The 20720-nt window shown below is 46.6% G+C and overlaps 1 protein-coding gene across 3 annotated transcripts in view; it reads left to right on the top strand.

Annotated features, from left to right (window-relative positions):
• The window catches only part of TRAF3IP2 (TRAF3 interacting protein 2), a 54882-nt gene extending 52287 nt beyond the window's left edge, over positions 1-2595 (top strand). For all 3 annotated transcript variants that reach the window (XM_006123213.5, XM_075923983.2, XM_075923984.2), the window contains one exon: positions 298-2595. In XM_006123213.5, the coding sequence (XP_006123275.2) occupies positions 298-444 (147 nt within the window). In that variant the 3' untranslated portion in view covers positions 445-2595. The remainder of the gene's footprint in view (positions 1-297) is intronic.
• The last annotated feature ends 18125 nt before the right edge of the window (positions 2596-20720 follow it).

The following is a 20720-nucleotide window of genomic DNA, read 5'->3' as shown; positions in this document are numbered from 1 at the left end:
GTGAAAAGTAAATTAAAATGTTAGCATGTAGTATGCTAATATAAAAATGCTATACCCATGTTTTTCATGATGAGTTATGCAGCTGAAAAATACATAGGCTCGACCTATTTCAAAAATAAAATAAAAATCCAAGTGTGACTAATTTATTTTCAATGTCGTGGGAAATAGTCAAGCAGACACAGTGACACGGCTGTATGGCAGAGTCTAATAGCACTGCTGGGAGGTTTCCGCAAGAAAGTGAGATGCAGTCAGCGGATTTTATGTGGTTATGGTTTTGTATTTTTTTCTCATTTGCAGGAACATGTGCCTACTTGGCTTCAGAACACACACATTTATAATTGGCCAAAAACTAAGAAGAACATCTTGTTGCGGTTACTGAGAGAAGAGGAATATGTTGCTCCTCCAGTAGGACCTTTGCCGACACTCCAGGTTGTGCCACTATGAACATTTTTACAGAAAGCTCATGACATGAAATTGTTAAAGGATGATGTTGGCAAGAAGCCAGGACTCTTCCAGGTGGCCCTTTCTGGTGATAGACGATTCTCTTTCTGCTAACGGACCTAAATTGGGCAATGCAGGCTCATCTTCTTCACTTCTCCATTGTATCAAACATCTCTTTCTGAAGCCTATCAGACATAATTCCTTGCTTGGTTCTGAAACAAATTGCAAATGGAAAAATATCCAGTTTTATTTGTATTGATGTTTGATACATTCCTTTACTAGTTTGCTGCACAGCACTTAAATAACGCAAATTACATTGCAATTAATCTAAAACAATTGCACCTTCCTGTTTTCTGAGGGTTTCTTTTCTTGTTAGCCAGATATTCTTGCATCACACAGTGTTCTCAAACAATGGTAAGCATAATAAAATATATCTGCTTTTTGTAAAACTGTTTTGTTTATTGCTGGAGAGATATCAATTAAACTTTATGGTGTTATTGTAAGTAACCTAAAAGGAGTAGCAACCAGTGTTCCCTATAAGCTGTGCACTTGTACAGCTGCTCAGGAGAAATTCAAATGCTGACCAACTGATTAGCAGAGCACCCACAGCTAGGTGTTGTGTTTCTATTATGATGAACATTCACACATGCCTTGGTGCACATACACATTTATTCCACACATAGATGGAAAAGATTAGAGGGAATATTTTTGGCAACTGTTCAGTAATGCATCTTTTACTCAAACAAGCTGTTTCACATAAGAGCACTGTATTTGATAAAAGGGCCTGTGACTCTGGCAGACCAGGTGCCAGTTAATGGCAAAGTCCTAGACCTCACTGAACACTGACACACATAGATGGAAACCAGTGTGGCTTACCTATAGGTTAGTATAGTTAAAACAGAGAGACAAGATGGGTGTGGTAATATATTTTATTGGACCAATTTCTTGTTGGTTAGAGTGATAAGCTTGCGAGCTACACAGAACTCTGCTTCATGTCTGAGAAATGTAATCAGAGTGTCACTGCTAGATACAAGAACAGATAGTTTAGCATTGCATGTATCCTAGGGGCATGTCTACACAGCAGGGCTAAAGCTGAAATAAGCTATGCAAATTGAGTTGTGAAATAAGCTATGTCAGTTGCGAAGCTTAAGAAAAATAGCTTATTTCGGCTTTTGGTGCTGTCTACACAGCAGGAAGTCCGAGAAAGAGCATTCTTCCTCTGACTTCTCTTACTCCTTGTACAGGAGAGTTACAGGAGTCTGGGTAAGAAGTTCTCCAGCTCAACATTATTTTGACATTTTGACATTTTGTGCTTATAGTGTAGATGCGGACTGTTATTTCACAATAACGTCGGTTATTTCAAAATAACAGTGCTATGTGCACGTACCCTAAGGGACCATTCAAGATGATTGCTAAACTGTTAGATCTTGTATTTAGCTCAGACGCTCTGGAGTACCTTTTCCAGCACTGAAGAAGAGCTCTGTGTAGCTAGAAAGCTTGTCTCTCTCATCAACAGCAGTTGAACCAATACAAGATATGACTTCATCTACATTGTCTTGCTAATGACCCTCAAACCGACGTGGCTAAAACAACACTGCATACAAAAATGGAAGACGTAGTTAAAGTTGATATTAATGGTAAAAGAGAGTGTTTGGTGTTGAGACCTTATGAATAGTATAGGATGTTGCATGTATTGCTCTCACTAATAAGCTCTGTAGCCCATGGTATAAAATTATATTCTGTGTATTCACTGTATACCTCTGTAATTGTGTAACTGAAGCAGGAAAAGAATTATTAATTAAAGTAAAGTGCTCATCCTGCACACAGGACAGCCCAATGAAGTCAAATGAGGCATTGTGTAGTATCAAAAGACCTTGTTCACTGCATTCCTCACTCCCTCCAGGAAGGGAAGGCCTGCACATGAACTAATCCCATCATCTTGGAATCTAGGATGGAGATAAAAATCCCTGAGAGGGAGACACTTGGTCTCTTTCATGCTGCCTTGACTCTGAGGGCCAAAGATTTCTAAACACAAGCAAGAGACCTAGAGTTGCTTATTATAGAATTTTGTTACCTTTATACATCTAAAACTGTTATTCATTTTTGTGTGTACATTTCATGTTTTAAACCTGTAAATAAAATAAAAGAAACACCTCCTGGCTTTTCTTAGTTAATACATCTTTAGTTGGTTTATTACAGGACTGGCTACAGGCATTGTCTCTGCTTTGAGATCTGAGTGTAATTGGCCTAAGGTAAGTGACTTGTCCTCTGAGACTGGGAGTAACCTCAATATTATTGTGACTTTTAGTGTCTGTCACGTAGTCCAGCTTGCCGGGGTGGCAAGTTAGACTAGAATGTCCAAGGGGGCTGTTTTTCCATGATAAGACTGCCCTTGAAGAGTTCACACCTGTTACTGGGTTGGTGAAATCTAATTATAAAACATAGAACCAGTTTGGGGTGTCTGCCATGCTTTTTTGACAGTCTGCTCTAAGTTTGGCACTCATTGGCATGAGCTACTCCACACAGCATGATGGGGCCCTTTTAGATTCCAAGTGACTAAAGTGCTACTGTTTTACTGTATAGTTCTTAACAAACACTTACTGCGTTCTACAATAATATTCCAAAATACTTCAATGTCATATGTTAGTAGTGGTTTTAGTTATTACCATAGAATGCTACAATATTTTCACAGTGGGCTTTAGCTTGGGTATTGATCTTTAATTATTCCTAAAACAAGAGCATGACAGAGAATAGTTGCAGTCCTAAAATAGTTTAGTAGCCTAGAGATGCAACTTTACAACCCCACTACTTACAGAACTCAATGAACCATATTCCAAGGGAATATAGAGGGCTGACAGAGAATCTACCTAATATTTGATCAATAAAAATGACAGGGTTTTTTTAAAGATACAAAAAATATTTTGGAGAAGTCGTCGGGTTTTTTAATTCATTTAGCCTTATTGACATAACAGCTGGGATTCTATTCAACTTTAATGGTCAAAGCCTATAGTCCTTATTCTTTTGAATAGTCTCATAAGTACTCTAGGAACAAGCCCAAAATCAGCTATAATCAATGCAAATACCTTTGCATGATCCTCTTCTAATTCATTATTCAGAATGTATTATAGAGTGATTTCCAAAATTACCTTCACAAAAGCCTTTGTGCAGACTAACAATGAAATCTATTTAACCAAATAGCTGATATTCCTTTCACACTGGGCAAAATGTTTAATTACCCTTCTAGGGAGAAGCAGGTTGGCAGGGTCTGCCTTGCTGTGTGCATGAGAAGCAATCAGAAATAGAGCTGCAAAATGAGGGCCTGTAATGCAAATACATCACAAGCAGATTTTCTGTGTAGGGGCTCTTTATTAGAAATTATATCTAACCAGGTGACTTTGAGAGGCATATCCCATGTTGTCACTCTCATTTCATCATGGCTCTTGTGATAATTGGTGTATTTCTTACAGCCCCAGTTTCTGGCAGGATCTGATTAAGTGAGAGTCCCACTCCCTTTCCCCTTCACCTCCACCTCCATTTCTCTTTGTAAATGGTAGCTTCTAGTACTCATGATTGCAGCAAAAAGCTTGTAAATGTGACCTGAGTGCACTCTAAAGTTTCAGCAAGGGGAAGGCAATTAAAAGAAAGACACTTTTTTTCATTTTAGTTTTTTGGGGACCTGCCTCATGATCTCTAGACACATACGATTAGCATTAGTGCATTTGGAACTGAGGCTATGTGGAGAGGTGTGAAAGAGTTTGAGAATAGATTAGTTACAGCTAATCAAGATATGGAAATCTCTGGGGGACCATGCCAAAGAAATATAGACTAAGTTAAGGGGAAATAAGATTCTCCCATCATCTGCTTTTACAGGATTCCTTAAGATAGCAGACAAAAGCATTACAAGAATCAGTGATAGGAAGCTGAAGCCAGATTTGTTTAAATTGGAAATAACAGATAAAAATTGGCATTTTAGCAACTAGATTAACCGGGTGATGGTAGATTCTTTATCACCTGGAGCACATCTACACTGCTTGCTGCTAACCTGTGTCTGCTGACTCGGGTTCATGGGGCTTGGGTTGTGGTGCTATAAAGTTGCTGTACAAGCAGTCCCTAATATACGTTGGGATTGTATTCTTGAAAAGAGTGACAGATGCTGAAATGACAGATACCAGGGAATTTTTCCCCATAAGAAATAATTGCCTGCACTATGTCTTCCTGCTCCCCCTCCACATCTATCCTGCCTTTCCCACCCACTTCTGCCACCTCCTCCAAGCATTCTCCATCCCCGCTGCCCCCCTTCCTTCCAAGTGGCTCCAGCACACTGTGGAAAAGTTGTTCAGCATTGTGCAGAAGGTGCTGGGAAAGAGGAGGACAGATGAGCGGTGCAGGGGAGAGGGGTTCTGGTTCCCCATAGATGCTAAGAATCCACAGAAAAGTGACACCAACGGTCAGGACTGATTGGGATTGGGACCGATTTAAATCAGAACACATACCCGTATTGATGAGTGACAGTTTTGAGAAAGGATGGATGATTGGGAGATATATACCAGGGATCCCCTGGTTGGGCACTCAAGCTTGGGCTGGAGATTGGGTTCTGACACCACTGTGAGGGGGAGGCTCAATGCCCAAACATGTACACTGCAATTCTGCAGCCCGACTCAGCTAACTTGGGCCAGCCATGGGTGTCTATTTGCAGTATAGATGTACCCTGCATACAACTTTTCAGTGTAGATGCAGTCCCACTGGATTTGTGTGCTGGGAATCACCCCCAAAGTATCCCACAATCCCATTTTCTGACTTTCTTTGTCCTCTGGACAGTCAAGTTTGGGAACAGTCAAGCTTTCCCATACTGCACTACAAAGGACCTGAGCAGTCACATTTTGGGAGAACATAAGAATGGCCATATTGCCCAGTATGGTCCATCTAGCCCAGTAGCCTGTCTGCCAACAGTGGTCAATGCCAAATGCCCCAGAGGGAGTGAACTAGGGAGGGTACTAGGAAGTTTGGGGTATGGGTATGGGTGCAATGTAAACACTACAGCCCAGGTTGTGAGGCAGGGTTCAACAGGGTTCAACCTGGGGTTACAAATGTGTGTAGACACTAAAAATCTAGGTTAACAAATCCAGGTCTTCTAACTAAAAATTTTTCTAACGCTGGGCTTACATTGCAGTGTAGGCATACCCAAGTCTTTAAATCAAGACGTCCTTCTGTTCAACCACAGGTTATTGGTTCAAGAATCACTGGCTTAAATGCTATGGCCTGTTTTATGCCAGATCAGACCAGATCTTTTTCTAATGGTCTTTTCTAGTCTTAAAATGTATTAAAATAATATTTTACTGGAAAAACAATACCAGTGGGGGAGAGAGAAAGGATCAGGGTCTAGGAAGCACAAAGAGCCAAATTCCTTTCTTCAGACATTTATTCACTGATTCCATTTTAATTAATCTTTAAATGAGTTAAGAGGATTCTATAAGGATACAGACCATGATGATGAGGACATGGGGATGGAGATACAGCAGTTTAGCTGTTTCCTCTTCAATAAACAATAAAAATGTTTATTAATGTAGAGAGATGGTAGGAGTTATGAATAGGGAGAGAAAGGAGGAGAAAAACAGACAAAGAATAGAAATGATAGAGAATAGTAAGAAAGAAATAGCACATAAAGGGGAAAAGGCAAACAAAATATACTGTTGTTAATTAAAAATTAAACATTTTACGTGAATTAGTATAAAAGGAATTGGATAAATAAAATATAGAGGACAAAAGACAGAGACATAGAAGGGAAGAAAAATGAATGAGAGCAAGCATTAAAAGTACATTTGCAGCCAAAGTCTAAGTAAATTAGTAACTATGGGTACATCTACAAAGCAGAGCTAAAGTCCAAATAAGCTACGTCAATTGCATAGCATAGGTCAAAATAGCGTATTTTGGGTTTTGGTGCTGTCTACACAGCAGGAAAGCAAAGGAGGAACACTCTTCCTTCCACTTTCCTTATGCCTTGTAAAATGAGGATTACCATGAGTAACCTCCAGCCTGACATTATGTTGAAATAAAGGCTTATATTGTAGATGTGCTCTTTGTTAATTCGGAATAACATCAGTTGTTCTGAAATAACGCTGCTGCGTAGACGTACCCTATATATGAAAATAGTGTAGTACTATCTATAGCAGTTCCATGTTTACATTTTCCAAGAGTCTAGCATGACTGCCTAGCAGAAGCTGAGTTACAGGTAATGGAGAGGGCAAAAAGCATGTCTTTAAATATTCACAACTGTTTTATGTCTGATTTTGCTTATCAGACCAGCTAGTAGGATTCACAGAGGGGGGAGAAAAGCAATGTCCCTGTAATCAAGATATAGATGAAGGCATGAGGTCTTAGTTTCTTCCAATTTAACATGGTGATGTATTAGAATATAAATAAAATTCACTGGGAAAAAGTATCTCTCTACTTATGCTACAAGTTTCAAGAAACTCAAATTACACTATTGGGATGTGCCTTTGATACAAATCACCAGCCCTTAACAAAATTTATATCAATGGTTCTTTTCCATAGCTCATCTCAACTAAGGATAGATTACAGCCAGTCTGATAAAAAAAAGTCAATCAAATAAGGTTTCAAATAAAAAAAAATGGAAAATTATTGTTGATGTACATTCTCATGTTTGCCTGTTTCCCCGATAGGCTCTTTAACCTTCCAGGTTTCTTCTGAACCATTTAACAAAACAAAGAAGCAAAAACCATGTAACCTGCCTGGAGAGACAGCAAGATAAACTACCCAGCCTTCTCATTAGAGCAGCTTGCGTGAAAAGCACCATTGTTAGTGGCCTGCCCTTCCTTATCTCTAGCTGGCAACTGAGCTGAAAGCAAATGAGAACCAGGAATGTTAATAAGGATGACTACTACAGGCAGCAGCAAACTTCAAAAAGGAGTTCAAAGGAAGAACAGTCCATAGGTCAGTGCCACACAAATGAGACATATTGATGGAGGGAGAAGAGCAATTACTATTATTTATCACACTTCCATGTTATTGGGTTAACACTGCTGGAAAAGCTAGGGCAAGTACCTCATCTTGAAAGAAAACAAAGTTGTAAGGCCTTGAAGTGCAAAGAGTTTGCCATGGTAACAGACGGAAATGAGCCTCCAATAGTTACCTATGATTCAGCAGAAAGAACAGGTGTGTGCTATCTTTCAAAATAAACATTCATTCATATTTCATTCCCCACTTTATTACAAGAGGCATAGACTTTTTTCTGCCTTCACTTAGAGGAGTCTGGTTACCTGAAGGAGTCTGCCATTGGTTTGGGAAGTGCAACCAGCTTTCTAATGACAGCTACTTTTGAAGTTTCCAGTTTAAACTGACATTGTAACTATTGTAGGATAATGTTTTCATAATACAGCAGCACTGACACAAACTGGATTTGCAACATAAATGGAACTCTGACAGCTTCCTAAATTGTGCTCCTAATCTTCATAAATTCAAGGCTGTTGTACAAGTCAGGAACATGGCTAAAATATGGTTCCACTCCATCTCCACAGAAGACAGCCCTCTGTTTAAATCCCCTCAGCAACCTACTGTGTTGTAAACAGTCATTGATACAGTAATAGATGGGAACTTCACCAATACATATGCTAAACTTTCTAAAAGCGCTCTGAAATCTTATGCAATTGAATATGCACCTCTTCTGAAAACACCTGTCTTGTCTAATACCATGACCATAATGAGAACAGGACTAAGCCTACATTTGCGTTAAAACAGTTACTGCCAGCAGGTTTAGTCAGGAGAGCAAACAGCCATGCCAGGACTCTGGACAAGGCGGAGGACTGGGTTGGCTGCATGTTCATAGAGGGGGCAGAGCCTTGGGCAATCAGCCCTCAGCACTGCCCAGAGTATACTATGCCCTACCCCCAGCCGTTAGAGCCACCCAGAGCATGCTGCTCAGCTCTCCAGTTGCGATTTAAAGAAACCAGGTTCCGAGTGCCGCCGCTTCTCCCCTCCCCCAACAGCAGGCCTGGTTGTAATACATTTTCTCTGCCCACTGGGAACAGAAGTAGTTTTTGTTTGAGGACAATGTTATTATAGACTACCCACAACACAGCTAATTTATTTGGAATGAATATAGTTAAGTATTTTTATTCTTTGGAGCTTACTTTTTTTTTTTAAGTAGCTCACCCGAAAACAGCAGGTTTGAGGTGGTTTGTTAGAGCTAACTATTTCTTTTACTTGGACTGACACATGGTGGCTGTTATGCATCCATTCTTTTTTCAGCATGTTAAAGTCTGCTGAATATAGTGCTTTGTGACTGCCATATCTGAGGGAAAGACATCACAGTGATGTAAAAATTTCAGCCTTGGGAGTTTCTGTAAGAGACTAAGTGCTGAAGTGCATTATGAGGAAGCCTTCAGCCTTCCAATTGCTTTTGATAAGTTGAAGCAATTTAATAAGAAACCCTAATATTGATGCGGGTGGATGATACATTAAAGAGCATTTCACTTTTAGGACACCTCACTTAATCCAGCCCTGACTGGTAGTAACCAAAAGTCATTACAATCTGATGGTTGTATGGTGACTGATGTGAAATGAGTTATTGATCAGGTAATTTCTCAGTGCACATTGATATGTATCCATGTGATACACACAAAACTCATCACAGCATCTTCCTGCTCTATTATCTTCCTGTGATAGGTTATACAAACCCATCCCATACTGGCAAGGAAGGGGTTAGATATCTATGTTGGGACCAGAAAGCTCCACCCCACCATGTCTCCAAGTATGCAAGGAGATGGACTGAGCTACACCCTGAGAGCGTGAGAAGAGGAGTACTGCAGGTGTGCACCAGGAAGAGACTGGTGATTTTTAGGAGGCCTGAAAATGTATCTTTGGTTCTAGGTATTTAATGACACAGGGAAAGAAGGGTGTGGTGTAAAGTGATCTAGGAGATGATATTATAGCACTTGGTGTAAAACGTAGTTGCTTATGCTGAGCTTTGTATTGGAAACCAATGGAGAAGGTAAGCCCAGATTCCCCTAATATGCATAGAGCATGCCAAAAGTCAAAGCCTTCCCATGACTGGGATTTTAGATAGAGGAGGCTCTAAGGACAGAAGGATCAAGATCCTGAGAAGTCAACCTGGTGGGAGCCCTCTCACCTAGCTCAGAGAGCAACCCCATTGTTGGAGTCTTTATATATGGTCTATGATTCTATGTTGGGATTGGTCCTGCCTAGGGCAGGGGATTGGACTTGATGACCTTCTGAGGTCTCTTCCAGCTCTATGATTCTATGATCCCAAAAGGGACAGACATAAACATGTGACCTGGCTAAAGGGCTGAGTCACAGAAGAGATGGATCAATATAGAGAGCACTTATTCCAGTCAGCTGATACAGGTATATGGACAACACCAATGCTGGCTGCCTTTCAAGCAGCCATAGTGGTAACTGAGAAGATGGCTCTGAGGCTTATGTTGAAGAGGCGAGAGAAAGGAAAGAAATTTTGTGGAAATGGGAGTATTGACCATTATCTTTGCAAACTCATGGCAAACAGGAGAGGTCCCAGATGATTGGAAAGGCAAATGTAGTGCCCATCTTTAAAAAAGGAAGGAGGACAATCCAGGGAACTACAGGCCAGTCAGCTTAACCTCAGTTTCCAGAAAAATCATGGCAGGGATCCTCAAGGAATCCATTTTGAAGCACTTTGAAGAGAGGAAAGTGATCAGGAATAGTCAACATGAATTCACCAAGGGCAAGTCATGCCTGACCAACCTGATGGACTTCTCTGACAAGGTAACTGGCTCTGTGGATATGGGGAAGGCAGTGGACACGATATACCTTGACTTCAGTAAAGCTTTTGATATAATCTTCCACGGTATTCTTGCCAGCAAGTTAAGGAAGTATGGATTGGATACATTAACTGTAAGGTGGATAGAAAGCTGGCTATATTGTTGGGCTCAACGGGTAATGATCAATGTCTTGATGTCTGGTTGGCAGTTGGTATCGCGCAGAGTGTCCCAAGGGTTGGTTACAGGACCAGTTTTGTTCAACATCTTTATTAATGACTTGGATGAGGGGATGAATTGCATGCTCAGCAGGTTTGCACGTGACACTAAGATAGGCAGAGAGATAAGATTGGAGGGTAGGGATAGGGTCCAGAGCGACCTAGACAAATTGGAGGATTGAGCCAAAAAGAATCTGATAAGGTTCAACAAGGACATGTGCAGAGACCTACACTTGGGACAGAAGAATCTCAAGCTATATTACAGGCTGGGAGCCAACTGGCTAAGCAGCAGTTCAGCAAAAAAAGACCTGGGGATTACAGGAGATGAGAGGCTGAATAGAGGCAACAGTGTGTCCTTGTAGCCAAGAAGGCTAACGGCATATTAGGGTGCATTAAGAGGAACATTGTCAGCAGATATAGAGAAGTGATTATTTCCCTTTATTTGGCACTGGTGAGGCCACATCCAAAGTATTACATGCAATTTTGGAGCCCCCATTATAGAAAGGATATGGACACATTGGAGAAAGTCCAGCACAGGTAACAAAAATGATTAGGAGGCTGGAGCACAAGACTTTTGAGGAGAGGCTCAGAGATTTGGGCTTATTTAGTCTGCAGAAGAGAAGAGTGAGGGGGGATTTGATAGCAGCCTTTAACTATCTGAAGAGGGATTCCAAAGAGGATGGAGAGAGGCTGTTTTCAGAAATGACAGATAACAGAATGAGGAGCAATGGTCTGAAGTTACAGTGGGGAAGGTCTAGGTTGGATATTAAGAAAAACTATTTCACTAGGAGGGTGGTGAAGCACTGGAATAGGTTACCTAGGCAGGTGGTGGAATCTCCATCCCTAGAGATTTTTAAGTCCCGGCTTGACAAAGCCCTGGCTGGGATGATTTCATTGGGGTTGGTCTTGCTTTGGGCAGGGATTTGGTCCCAATGACCTCCTGAGATCTTTTCCAACCCTATGATTCTATGGCCACATGAGGTAAATTGACATAGGTGCCCAGAATGTGTATATTAATTCTTACTATATAGGGGTATGTCTACACTCCACGAGGAGTAATGGTAGTTCGAATTAGAGAGCCTAATTTGAACTACCTACTCCATGCCGCGTGTAGCCGCGGGCACAGAGTCCGCACTAACGGGGATTTAAAAATGGCGGCACCCGGCAAGATGCAAATGAAGCCCGGGATATTTAAAGCCTGGGCTTCATTTGCAACTTCAAATGCCTACGTTAGCCACCCTATTTCGAACTAGGGTGGCAGTGTAGACATACCGTCGTAGAAGGAGGAAAAAGAATTTAATGTTCACTACTCATGAAGGAAAGAGGAACACGATGGAAAAGGGCTTTCTTAGAGCTTGCCTACACCATTATATTGCTATACCAGTTTATGTAAAGCAATACCTAGTGCAGATTACAGATGCTTACATTGATATAACAATAAGCTACAGACTTACAAAGTATAGGCATACGACAGTATGAGGATTAGTTTTCCTGGTATGACATGCTTTAATTAGAGATATTCACTATTTAAAACACATAATGGTAATTCGTTAACTTCCAGTAACTCCAATTAAAGATGCATATCTTAAATGCACATGTCAAGTTCCCATTTCTTTGCACATCTAGCTGGGAACAGGAAAAACTAATATGTGAGACTGAAAACCTTAGCCAATTTGGGAATTGACACTGCAGACAAAGGTTTCACTCAATCATTCAAACATCAGTGTCAAGAACTGCAGTCTCATTCATCCAAGCTACAACAGGAAAAAAAACCAAGAGGCCCCTCATGCCTGCTTCCTTTTTGGTTCCATTTGCCTATATTTCTCAGCCACACACATTCCCTTTCTTCAACATTTTATCTGCTTTCCTCTTGAACTGACTGATGTCCCTTGTTACAATGGCAATTTCCTGTATGCAGAACTGTTAAGCTGAAGACCCAGCTTTGAGGCTCTAGCCTCTGATCCTAGCCTCTGATCCTACTCTCCATGGCTGTCTCTACACTGGCCCCTTCTTCGGAATAGCCATGCTAATGTAGAACTTTGGAATAGGGAAATCCGCGGGGGATTTAAATATCCCCCGCGGGATTTAAATAAGCATGGCCGCCGCTTTTTTCCGGCTTGCGGAAAAGCTGGAAAAAAGCGTCCAGACTGGCGCGATCCTCCGGAATAAAGCCCTATTCCGGAGGATCTCTTATTCCTTCTTGCAAGTAGGAATAAGCTAATTCGAACTAGCGCATCTAGAACTAAAAACTAGTTCGAATTAGCGTTTTGCTAATTTGAACTAGCGTGTCCACACTGATTGGACGCAGGGGCGCGTTTAAGGGCAGCTGAAACCGGTTCTGGCAGGGCATCAGGTCAGTAGTTGCTTTGTGTGGCTGCTGTCTGAGGCTATCTGAGGCTCGTGCTTAAAGGGACCCCCCTGGACAGCCGGTTCTCAGTTTTTCTGCTTGCTTGCCTACCTCACCAAGGGACAGCAAAGCGTTTTTCTCTGCTCCTGTCTGTGTCGGTGCTTCCCTTCAGGGCCGCCGCCGCAGGTGGCATCATGGAGCCAGAGCTCGCCCTGCACTTTCTGGTGCAGTTCATGGACTTGCTGCTGCAAGGCTGCCAGCAATGGCTGGAGGCTGCCTGGTTCCACCTGGTGCATGTCAGCCCCCTGCCTCTTTGCCTGGCCACCCTGGGGGCCATGGAGCAGCTGCGGCGGCGCCCGGGTGCCAGCATACCCCACCGCATCTGGCGTCTGGACACCAACAGCGACTGGTGGGACCGCATCGTCCTGGAGCGCTGGGGAGACCAACAGTGGACCCAGAACTTCAGGATGAAGAGGGACACCTTCCTGGAGCTCTGCGAGTGGCTCGCCCCTGCTCTGTGCAGAAAGGACACTCGCATGAGGCCCGCCATCCCCCTCCAGAAGCGTGTGGCCATCGCACTCTGGAAGCTCTCCATGCCGGACAGCTACCGATCTGTCGGGAGCCAGTTCAGCGTGGGGAGATCCACCATCGGAGCGGTGCTCATGCAGGTACGGCACTCGCCGGCCACTGGGCCAGGGGCGAGGAGGGCTGCAAGGAGGGGATGGGCCACCCCAGGGAAAACGGAGGGTCGGAGGGGGAGGAGGCAAAAGTGCCCCGCACCGGAGGGGCCAGTCTCTCCCAGCCGTACTACACGCCGCCCGGGGGGGTTGCTCCTGGGAGTGGGGCGTGGGGCACTGCCAGGGCACGAGCACTCCCAGCCACCTGGGCGCCCCACTGATTCGCGCTTTGCTGTGTCTCTCCGCAGGTGGTCAAGGCCATCAACCGGGTGCTGCTCCGCAGGGTGGTCCGCCTCGCCGACCTGGACGCCGTCATCCAGGGGTTCGGCGCCCTCGGCTTCCCCAACTGCGGGGGGGCCATCGACGGGACGCACATCCCCATCCGTGCCCCGGAACACTAGGCCTCCCAGTACATGAACCGCAAGGGGTACTTCCCGTGTGGGACCACCGGAGACAGTTCACGGACATTAATGTGGGTTGGTCCGGCAAGGCACACGATGCCAGGGTGGACCAGAACTCCTCCGTGTGCCAGAGGCTGCACGCCGGGACCTTCTTCCCCGACCGCCACATCAAGGTCGGGGACACGGACATGCCCGTCTGCCTGGTGGGGGATGCGGCCTATCCCCTACAGCCCTGGCTCATGAAGCCCTACTCGGGGCACCTCAACCCCTCCCGCCAGGCCTTCAATGCGAGGCTGACGAGGGCCCACATCATCATTGAGGGGGCCTTCGGGCGACTGAAAGCCCGATTTAGGTGCCTCCTCACCCGCCTCGACCTCGCCGAGCATAACATCCCTCCCGTGGTGGCAGCATGTTGTGTGCTGCACAATTTGTGTGAGAGGAAGGGGGAGGCTTTCCTGTCAGCCTGGATGGCTGAGGCTGACCGCATGGCTGGCCAGTATGCTCAGCCCCACACCGCCGCCATCCGGGAAGCCCAGCAGGGGGCCGTCCGGATCCGGGAAGCCCTGCGGGAGAGCTTCCAGGTGGAGGAGGAGGACTGAATTCTCCCTGAATGCCCCACTGGGGCCTTCTTCCACCCTCCCCCCCTTCCCCTTTCCCCTCCCTAACCTCCCTTCCTAATGTCAAATAAAGACACCTGTTTTGGCAAAAAAAACCTCTCTTTATTTTACATAACTGGGGTGGGGGGAGGGAGGAGTGATAGTGGGAGAGGGGAGGGGGAAACCTGGGAGGAGGGAGCTGGAAGGGGGAGGTAGGGAAGGGAAAGCTCAGGCTTGGGGGTCCGGCTGGCTCTTCCATCTCGCAACACTGCGGGTGCGGGGCCTCGGGGGGGAATGGTTGTGGAGGGTGGGGCAGGAGGGACGGGGGGTGCGGAGGAAGCGGGAGAGGGAGCAGGGGCAGCAGAGGGAGCAGGGGCATCAGAGGTGGGAGGAGGAGCGAGAGCTGGGGCAGCCGCAGGAGCCGGAACAGAAGGAGGCAGGAACCGGTCCACCAGGGTCTGGAGGTGGCCTCTGAGGCCACGGCGCTGCTCCTCCAGCACATCCACACTCCGCTGGCGCAGCCGAAGTTCCTCCTCCCAGTGCTCCTGGTTGCGGAGCAGCTGCTCCATGAACCGGAGGTGCCGCCGCTGGTAGTCCTCCTGGTTTCTGGCACGCCTGCTGGCCCGGGCGTGGGTGGCTGTTGCAGGCGGGGTGGTGCACCCTGCAGTCCCAGGTGCTGCGGCTGTGGTGAAACAAGAGCAGCGGTCAGTTCTCCCTGGGGACAAGGTGGGTGAAACCCAGCCCCCCTCTGCAAGGCCAAGGCCCCTGCATGACACCCAGCTGCTGCTCCATGGCGGGCAAGGCCCAGGCGCACGGTCCCTGGGTTCCCTCTCTCCCCCACACCCCCCAAACACATAAGGGGAGCATGATGGTACTCACAGGTGGAGGCCTCCCCGGCCTCAGATGACACAGGAGATATTGTCTGTGGGATTCCTCGGGGGTCCTGGGTCCTGGGCAGGCTCCTGGTAGGCTCCTGGCTCGTGGCGTCCTCCGGCTCCTCCTCCTCGGTGTCCAGGACCGGTCCATCTGCCCCGGGGTCGATGACCACCCTGGGGGCATGGACGGCATGAGCCCCCAGGATGTGGTCCAAGGCGTGAAAGTGGGGGCAGGCCTCCGGGTCGGCTCCTGGCAGGCAGGTCCGGGAGTAGGACTGCTGCAGGTCCTTTATTTTGCAGCGGACCTGCTCCCGGGTCCGCTGGTGGCCTCTGGCGGCCAGGCTGTCAGCCATGTGGGCATAGACAGCTGCATTCCTGTGGCTAGTGTGGAGATCGTGGACATTGGAGGCTTCCCCCCAAACCTCGATGAGGTCCACGATCTCCACACTAGACCAAGCGGGCGCCCGCCTCTTGCGGCCCCAGGCAGGCTCCTGGGAGCTGCCAGGCTCGTCCCGGGAAGAGGGGGAGGGCTGGGTGGCATCGGGTGACTGGCTCATGGCGTGCCAGCTGCAGGGTCTGCTGGCTGGGTGCTGGCAGTCTTGCAACTGGCACAAACTGTGTAGCCAGCCCGTGGCCCTTTAAGGGCTCTGGGGCCGGGAGGGAGGCAGACAAGTTTCCCTGGTGTTGGCCAGAGTGGCCACCAGGGCAAACTGGGAAGGGTTAGCCTCCCACTAGTTCGAATTAAGTGGCTACACAGCCCTTAATTCGAACTAGCTAATTCGAACTAGGCATTAGTCCTCGTAGAATGAGGTTTACCTAGTTCGAATTAAGCACTCCGCTAGTTCGAATTAAGTTCGAACTAGCAGAGCGCTAGTGTAGCGCCTATCAAAGTTAATTCGAACTAACTTCTGTTAGTTCGAATTAACTTTGTAGTGTAGACATACCCGTAGTCCCCTAACTTTCATAAGCACTAAATTCACCCAAACTTTTAAAAAGCCAGCATATAGAAAGGTAACTTAAAAAGAACACTGGCAATGTGAAGAAGTTACTGTTATCTTTATCAGAAACATACTGATTACACGAATGAAGATTCTAAGGCAACATCATTTGGAGAACTCAGCAAGTGTTCTGCACATTACCTAAGATATTGCACACTGAGCTGAATTCATCAAATGAGGCACAACAGCAATCCCCTGATCTGAATTTGAACTGAGTCGTTTCTCTGTACATCAAAAATAAATAGGTGCAGTCTGACCAGATGCAGCTTGTACAAACACAAGTAGAGCTTGTGTACATACTTAGTTTGTGTCACAGACGTTTAAGTACCTCAAACCTTACCACATATCAGGATTCAGCAGGCTTTAAAAGGCTTTCATGGCAACACAGATCTCAGTTAACAGCATATATAACTATAATTCCAGTTTTGACTCTTATTTTTGTATACTTATGTTACCCACAGATAGGGTTGCCAGGTGTCCAGTATTCTAGGACAGATAGGGTTGCCAGGTATCCAGGACTCCCAGGCTGGGAGGCGGGGCTGCGATCGCCGCTCTTGGCACATCAGAAGCCTAGCTGGGGTGAGGGGAGTGGCTGGGAGTCCCAGCCACTCCCCGACTTCCTCCCCTGCTTCTGACATGCCCAGAGCAGCAATCGCGGCCCCGCCTCCCAGACTGGGAGTCCCAGTTGGGAGGGGGGCTGTGATCGCCGGTCTGGGCCCGTCAGAATGGGGGAGAAAGGGAGAGTGGCTGGGAGAGGCAGTACTTATTATCCCGTGCTCCTCTTTTTTTTGCTTGACCAAAATACTGCATGTCGGGTATTTTTTGCGGTACCATCTGGCAACCCTACCCACACACATTCTGGTTGTGGTTCACTGTCCCATGTAGGAGCACTTAGACCACTTACAGAGAGAAAGAATGAGCTTGCTCTCGAACTTTAACTGAGCGCCAGCTGGCTTTTAGCTCAGACTGTGGAGGTTCCTTCACTAAGCTCTAGAGGTCCCAGGTTTGGTTCTGCCTGTTGGCATTACACTTATATTAGTTAATTTCTGCTGATTAAAAAAAATCTAATTTTCTGCAGTATCAGTAGTGTGTTGCAGAAATTAGTTGTATAGCATCATTATTATGTATGCTACTTTACAGACCAAAATAAGAAGACAAGACCATTCTCCTGAAGAGTTTTTGATCTAATTGTATACCAATCTGAGATTCTTTTCTAAGTGCATTTGCAAATTATCTGTTACTTCTTTGTAAGTGGCTCCTTTCTCCCCTTTTTCTGTGTCTAATTTGGATGGTGGCAATGCACTTCCTGTGTCCTATGCCTCAATACAAGGAACCCCATTGTATCCTTACCAAGGAAGAGTATATCAGTAAATAGTGCATAAGGGAGCTCTGAAGAATAGTGTTAGAAAGACTTATTCTCCCAGTTCCATTTGTTTGATGAAGTGCATCATGTGATAAGTGTGTATAATGAACTTTTTCAGATTCTGCCAGTGAGAAACCCATCAGTTAAAAGGCTGACCTCTGTGGCATCACTGTGTGCATAACAAACTGATTACGTGAATGAAAAGATCGTGCAATTCAAAGGATGATTCTTCTTCCACACTATACAGCATGCCAGTGTTACAAGATTTTCTGTGCTGTCTACAACTGAAATACTCTGACTACAAAATCCAGTTCAGTCCAGTGCAAATGTCTTCCCATGACTTAACACTTCATTAGAACATCCCACTCTCATTTCTCAAAAATACCAACATGCAAAAAGATTTCCTAGTGAAATGTTTATTCTTGCTTCTAAATGCATCATTTCTGTTGGAAAAACAAACAAAAACTTAAGCACAACTCAGTATAATACGGTCAGTATTTGTGGGTTTTTTTAATATAAAATAATTTAAAAGCCCTCTGGTATCAAATGTATTTCACCCACAACATGAGAATCAATTCTCTACTCATGGCTGTAGAATCCATGGTCATTTCAACATAGCAATATTTGATATGCTCTGTCCTGCCGAGACCCATCTACAGGTATGTCTAGACTACAGAGTTTTTTTCGAAAAAAGTGGCCTTTTTTTGAAAAAACTTCACCTGTGTCTAGACTGCCATCACGTTCTTTCTAAATTAAATCAAAAGAGCGCAGTGGTTTCTTCAACAGCGGTAAACCTGCTTTTATGAGGAAGAATGCAATTTTCAAAAGAGCTCTTTCGAAAAAAGGCATGTGTGGATGCGTGGGGAAAAAAAAAAGGCCTGCTGGCCACTTCCATCTACATTAATCACAGCTCTATAGTTCCTGTCTCCAGCCCATGTCTTAAAGCCACAGGTACCCAAGGCATCCATTGTGGCAAGAAGCTAGCTTCAGAGCAGGACTCTGACCGCTTGGCTCTCCCTGCCATAGCAAGAAACAGCCATGGCACAGCCACAACTCTCCTCCCCTCCCCTGACGCCACCCTGGCCCTTCCAGGGAGCCATCTCAGGACCCACCCAGGGGCACAAAACGCCAAGCTCCAACCGGTTGGGGGCAGAGATCCAGACACTCCTTGAACTGTGGTCAGAGGAGGAATCCCTGCAGGCATTCCAGTCATGCCACAGGAGTGGGGAGATTTATGGCCAATGGTCTGGCGAACAAAGGCCACCACCCCCACGTGCAGGATCAAGTAAGAGCAAGGGTGAAGGAACTGAGGCAGGGTTATGTGAGGGCCTGTGAACACAGCTCCCGCTCCAGGGAAGCTCCTCACTACTGTGCTTATTATGAGGAGCTGGACATAATCCTGGTGGGTAGGGAACCCCTGTCTTCACAGGTGCTGGTCAAGTCTGGGATGGAGACACCCATACAGCAGCAGCCGGAGCTCCAGGTGGAGGGTGACCCAGAAGACAAGCAGCTGAAGGAGGACACTGAGACTGCTGTGACCCTCACCCTCGAGCCAGTCCCCCAGACCCAGGAGTCTTCCCAGGCATCTTCAGACCCCATCCTCAGGTGAGTGCTGTGAGGTTGCCACACACAACGGGCAGGGGAGGCGGGAGCACAGGGCATGGGGCTCGATCGTCATGCATCGTGCTCGGCCTGGACAGCGTGCAGCTGTCCGTGCATGTGCAATCACATGCAGTCCTGGGGCACACACAGGCTGCTGCCCGCAGCCTGAGGAGGGCCCCACACATGTCCGACCCCAGGGAGGGCTGTCCTCCCCCAGCCAGACACCCATACAGCAGCAGCCTGTGGGAAGCAGGCTGGCAACAAGGGCACACGCACGACCCCCTATAGACCGACAAGTGCCACACATAGCACTCGGCCATGTGTGCAAGTATGAGGCAACAACCGCTCCCGCAAACAATGCTGCCACGTGCAGGCATACGGGGGGGATGGGTCTGGGAGGGCCAGGCTGCTCTAGGTCCCAATACCTGGGAACACACTGTGGCTGGAAACTTCCCTGGGCTGCTTGGCCATGGGGGGAAGGGCAGAATGGTGCCCTGAGCACCTTGGGGACCCTGTGAGACCAGGGCTGCTGGCCAGGCCACATGTGGGCTTGCTGTCAGAACATCAACGTCTCCTGTTCCAAGGACAGTTACTCAACTGCTCACAAGCAGGGACAGTGTGTGCACACATGATGACCACTTCTCCCTCTTGTCCTCCACAGCCGGACCATCCATCATTGAGGGTCGAGCTACACTTGTCCTACCACCCAGCTGGGTCCATGGAAGCTGCAGGCACTGGCACATCTATCAAGACCTCATGCGCTAGCACATCGGGGTCCTCCAAGGACTGAAGGACACCACAGCTGAGAGGACACAGGAAGAGGCTGTGTGGCACAACCGCTTGCTGGACAAGCTCATCCAGCAGTGCACAAAAATATGTGCCACAGTCTGGAAGGTCATGGCCTTCCCAGATTCTGTCCCTGTTGCTGCTCCTCCTGCTCACACTGCTCCTGTCCCCTGAACCCCCTTCCCCACAATTGTCCCTTTCCCCCTTCTCACTCCCTGTCTCCCCGATCACCTGCCATCCCATACCCCCCCACCCCCACTCCTGCCCAGCCCTCTACTGTCCCAGGCCCCACCCAACCCCAAGACTGTGAAGGTCCCTGGACCCGAAGGAGCAGGAGCTTGTGGTCCAAGCAACACCCTCAACCCTGAGTCTCACTCTCCCTTTCCCCCTCCAGGTTCTGATCCCCCCCTCCACCCCAGTTAATCACATTTATTTCAATGTAACGCAAAGTTTATGTTTCTAACATAACCTGCTGTCTGTATTAAATGTCCAGTAAGTGGTTGCAGGGATGGGTTGTGGTGGGAAAGGTATTGGGGAGGCCCTGGAGAGAGTCATTGGGAGAATCTCTCCCTCACGGCCTCCCAGCCTAATGGGCCTGGCAGATGGCAGCTGTCCAGGTCTGCTCAAACTGCCTCCCCTTGCCACT

Source organism: Pelodiscus sinensis, chromosome 3, assembly GCF_052426305.1.
Source record: "Pelodiscus sinensis isolate ZL-2025 chromosome 3, ASM5242630v1, whole genome shotgun sequence".
NCBI lineage: Eukaryota > Metazoa > Chordata > Testudines > Trionychidae > Pelodiscus > Pelodiscus sinensis.
This window is presented reverse-complemented; position numbering and strand designations above follow the sequence as displayed.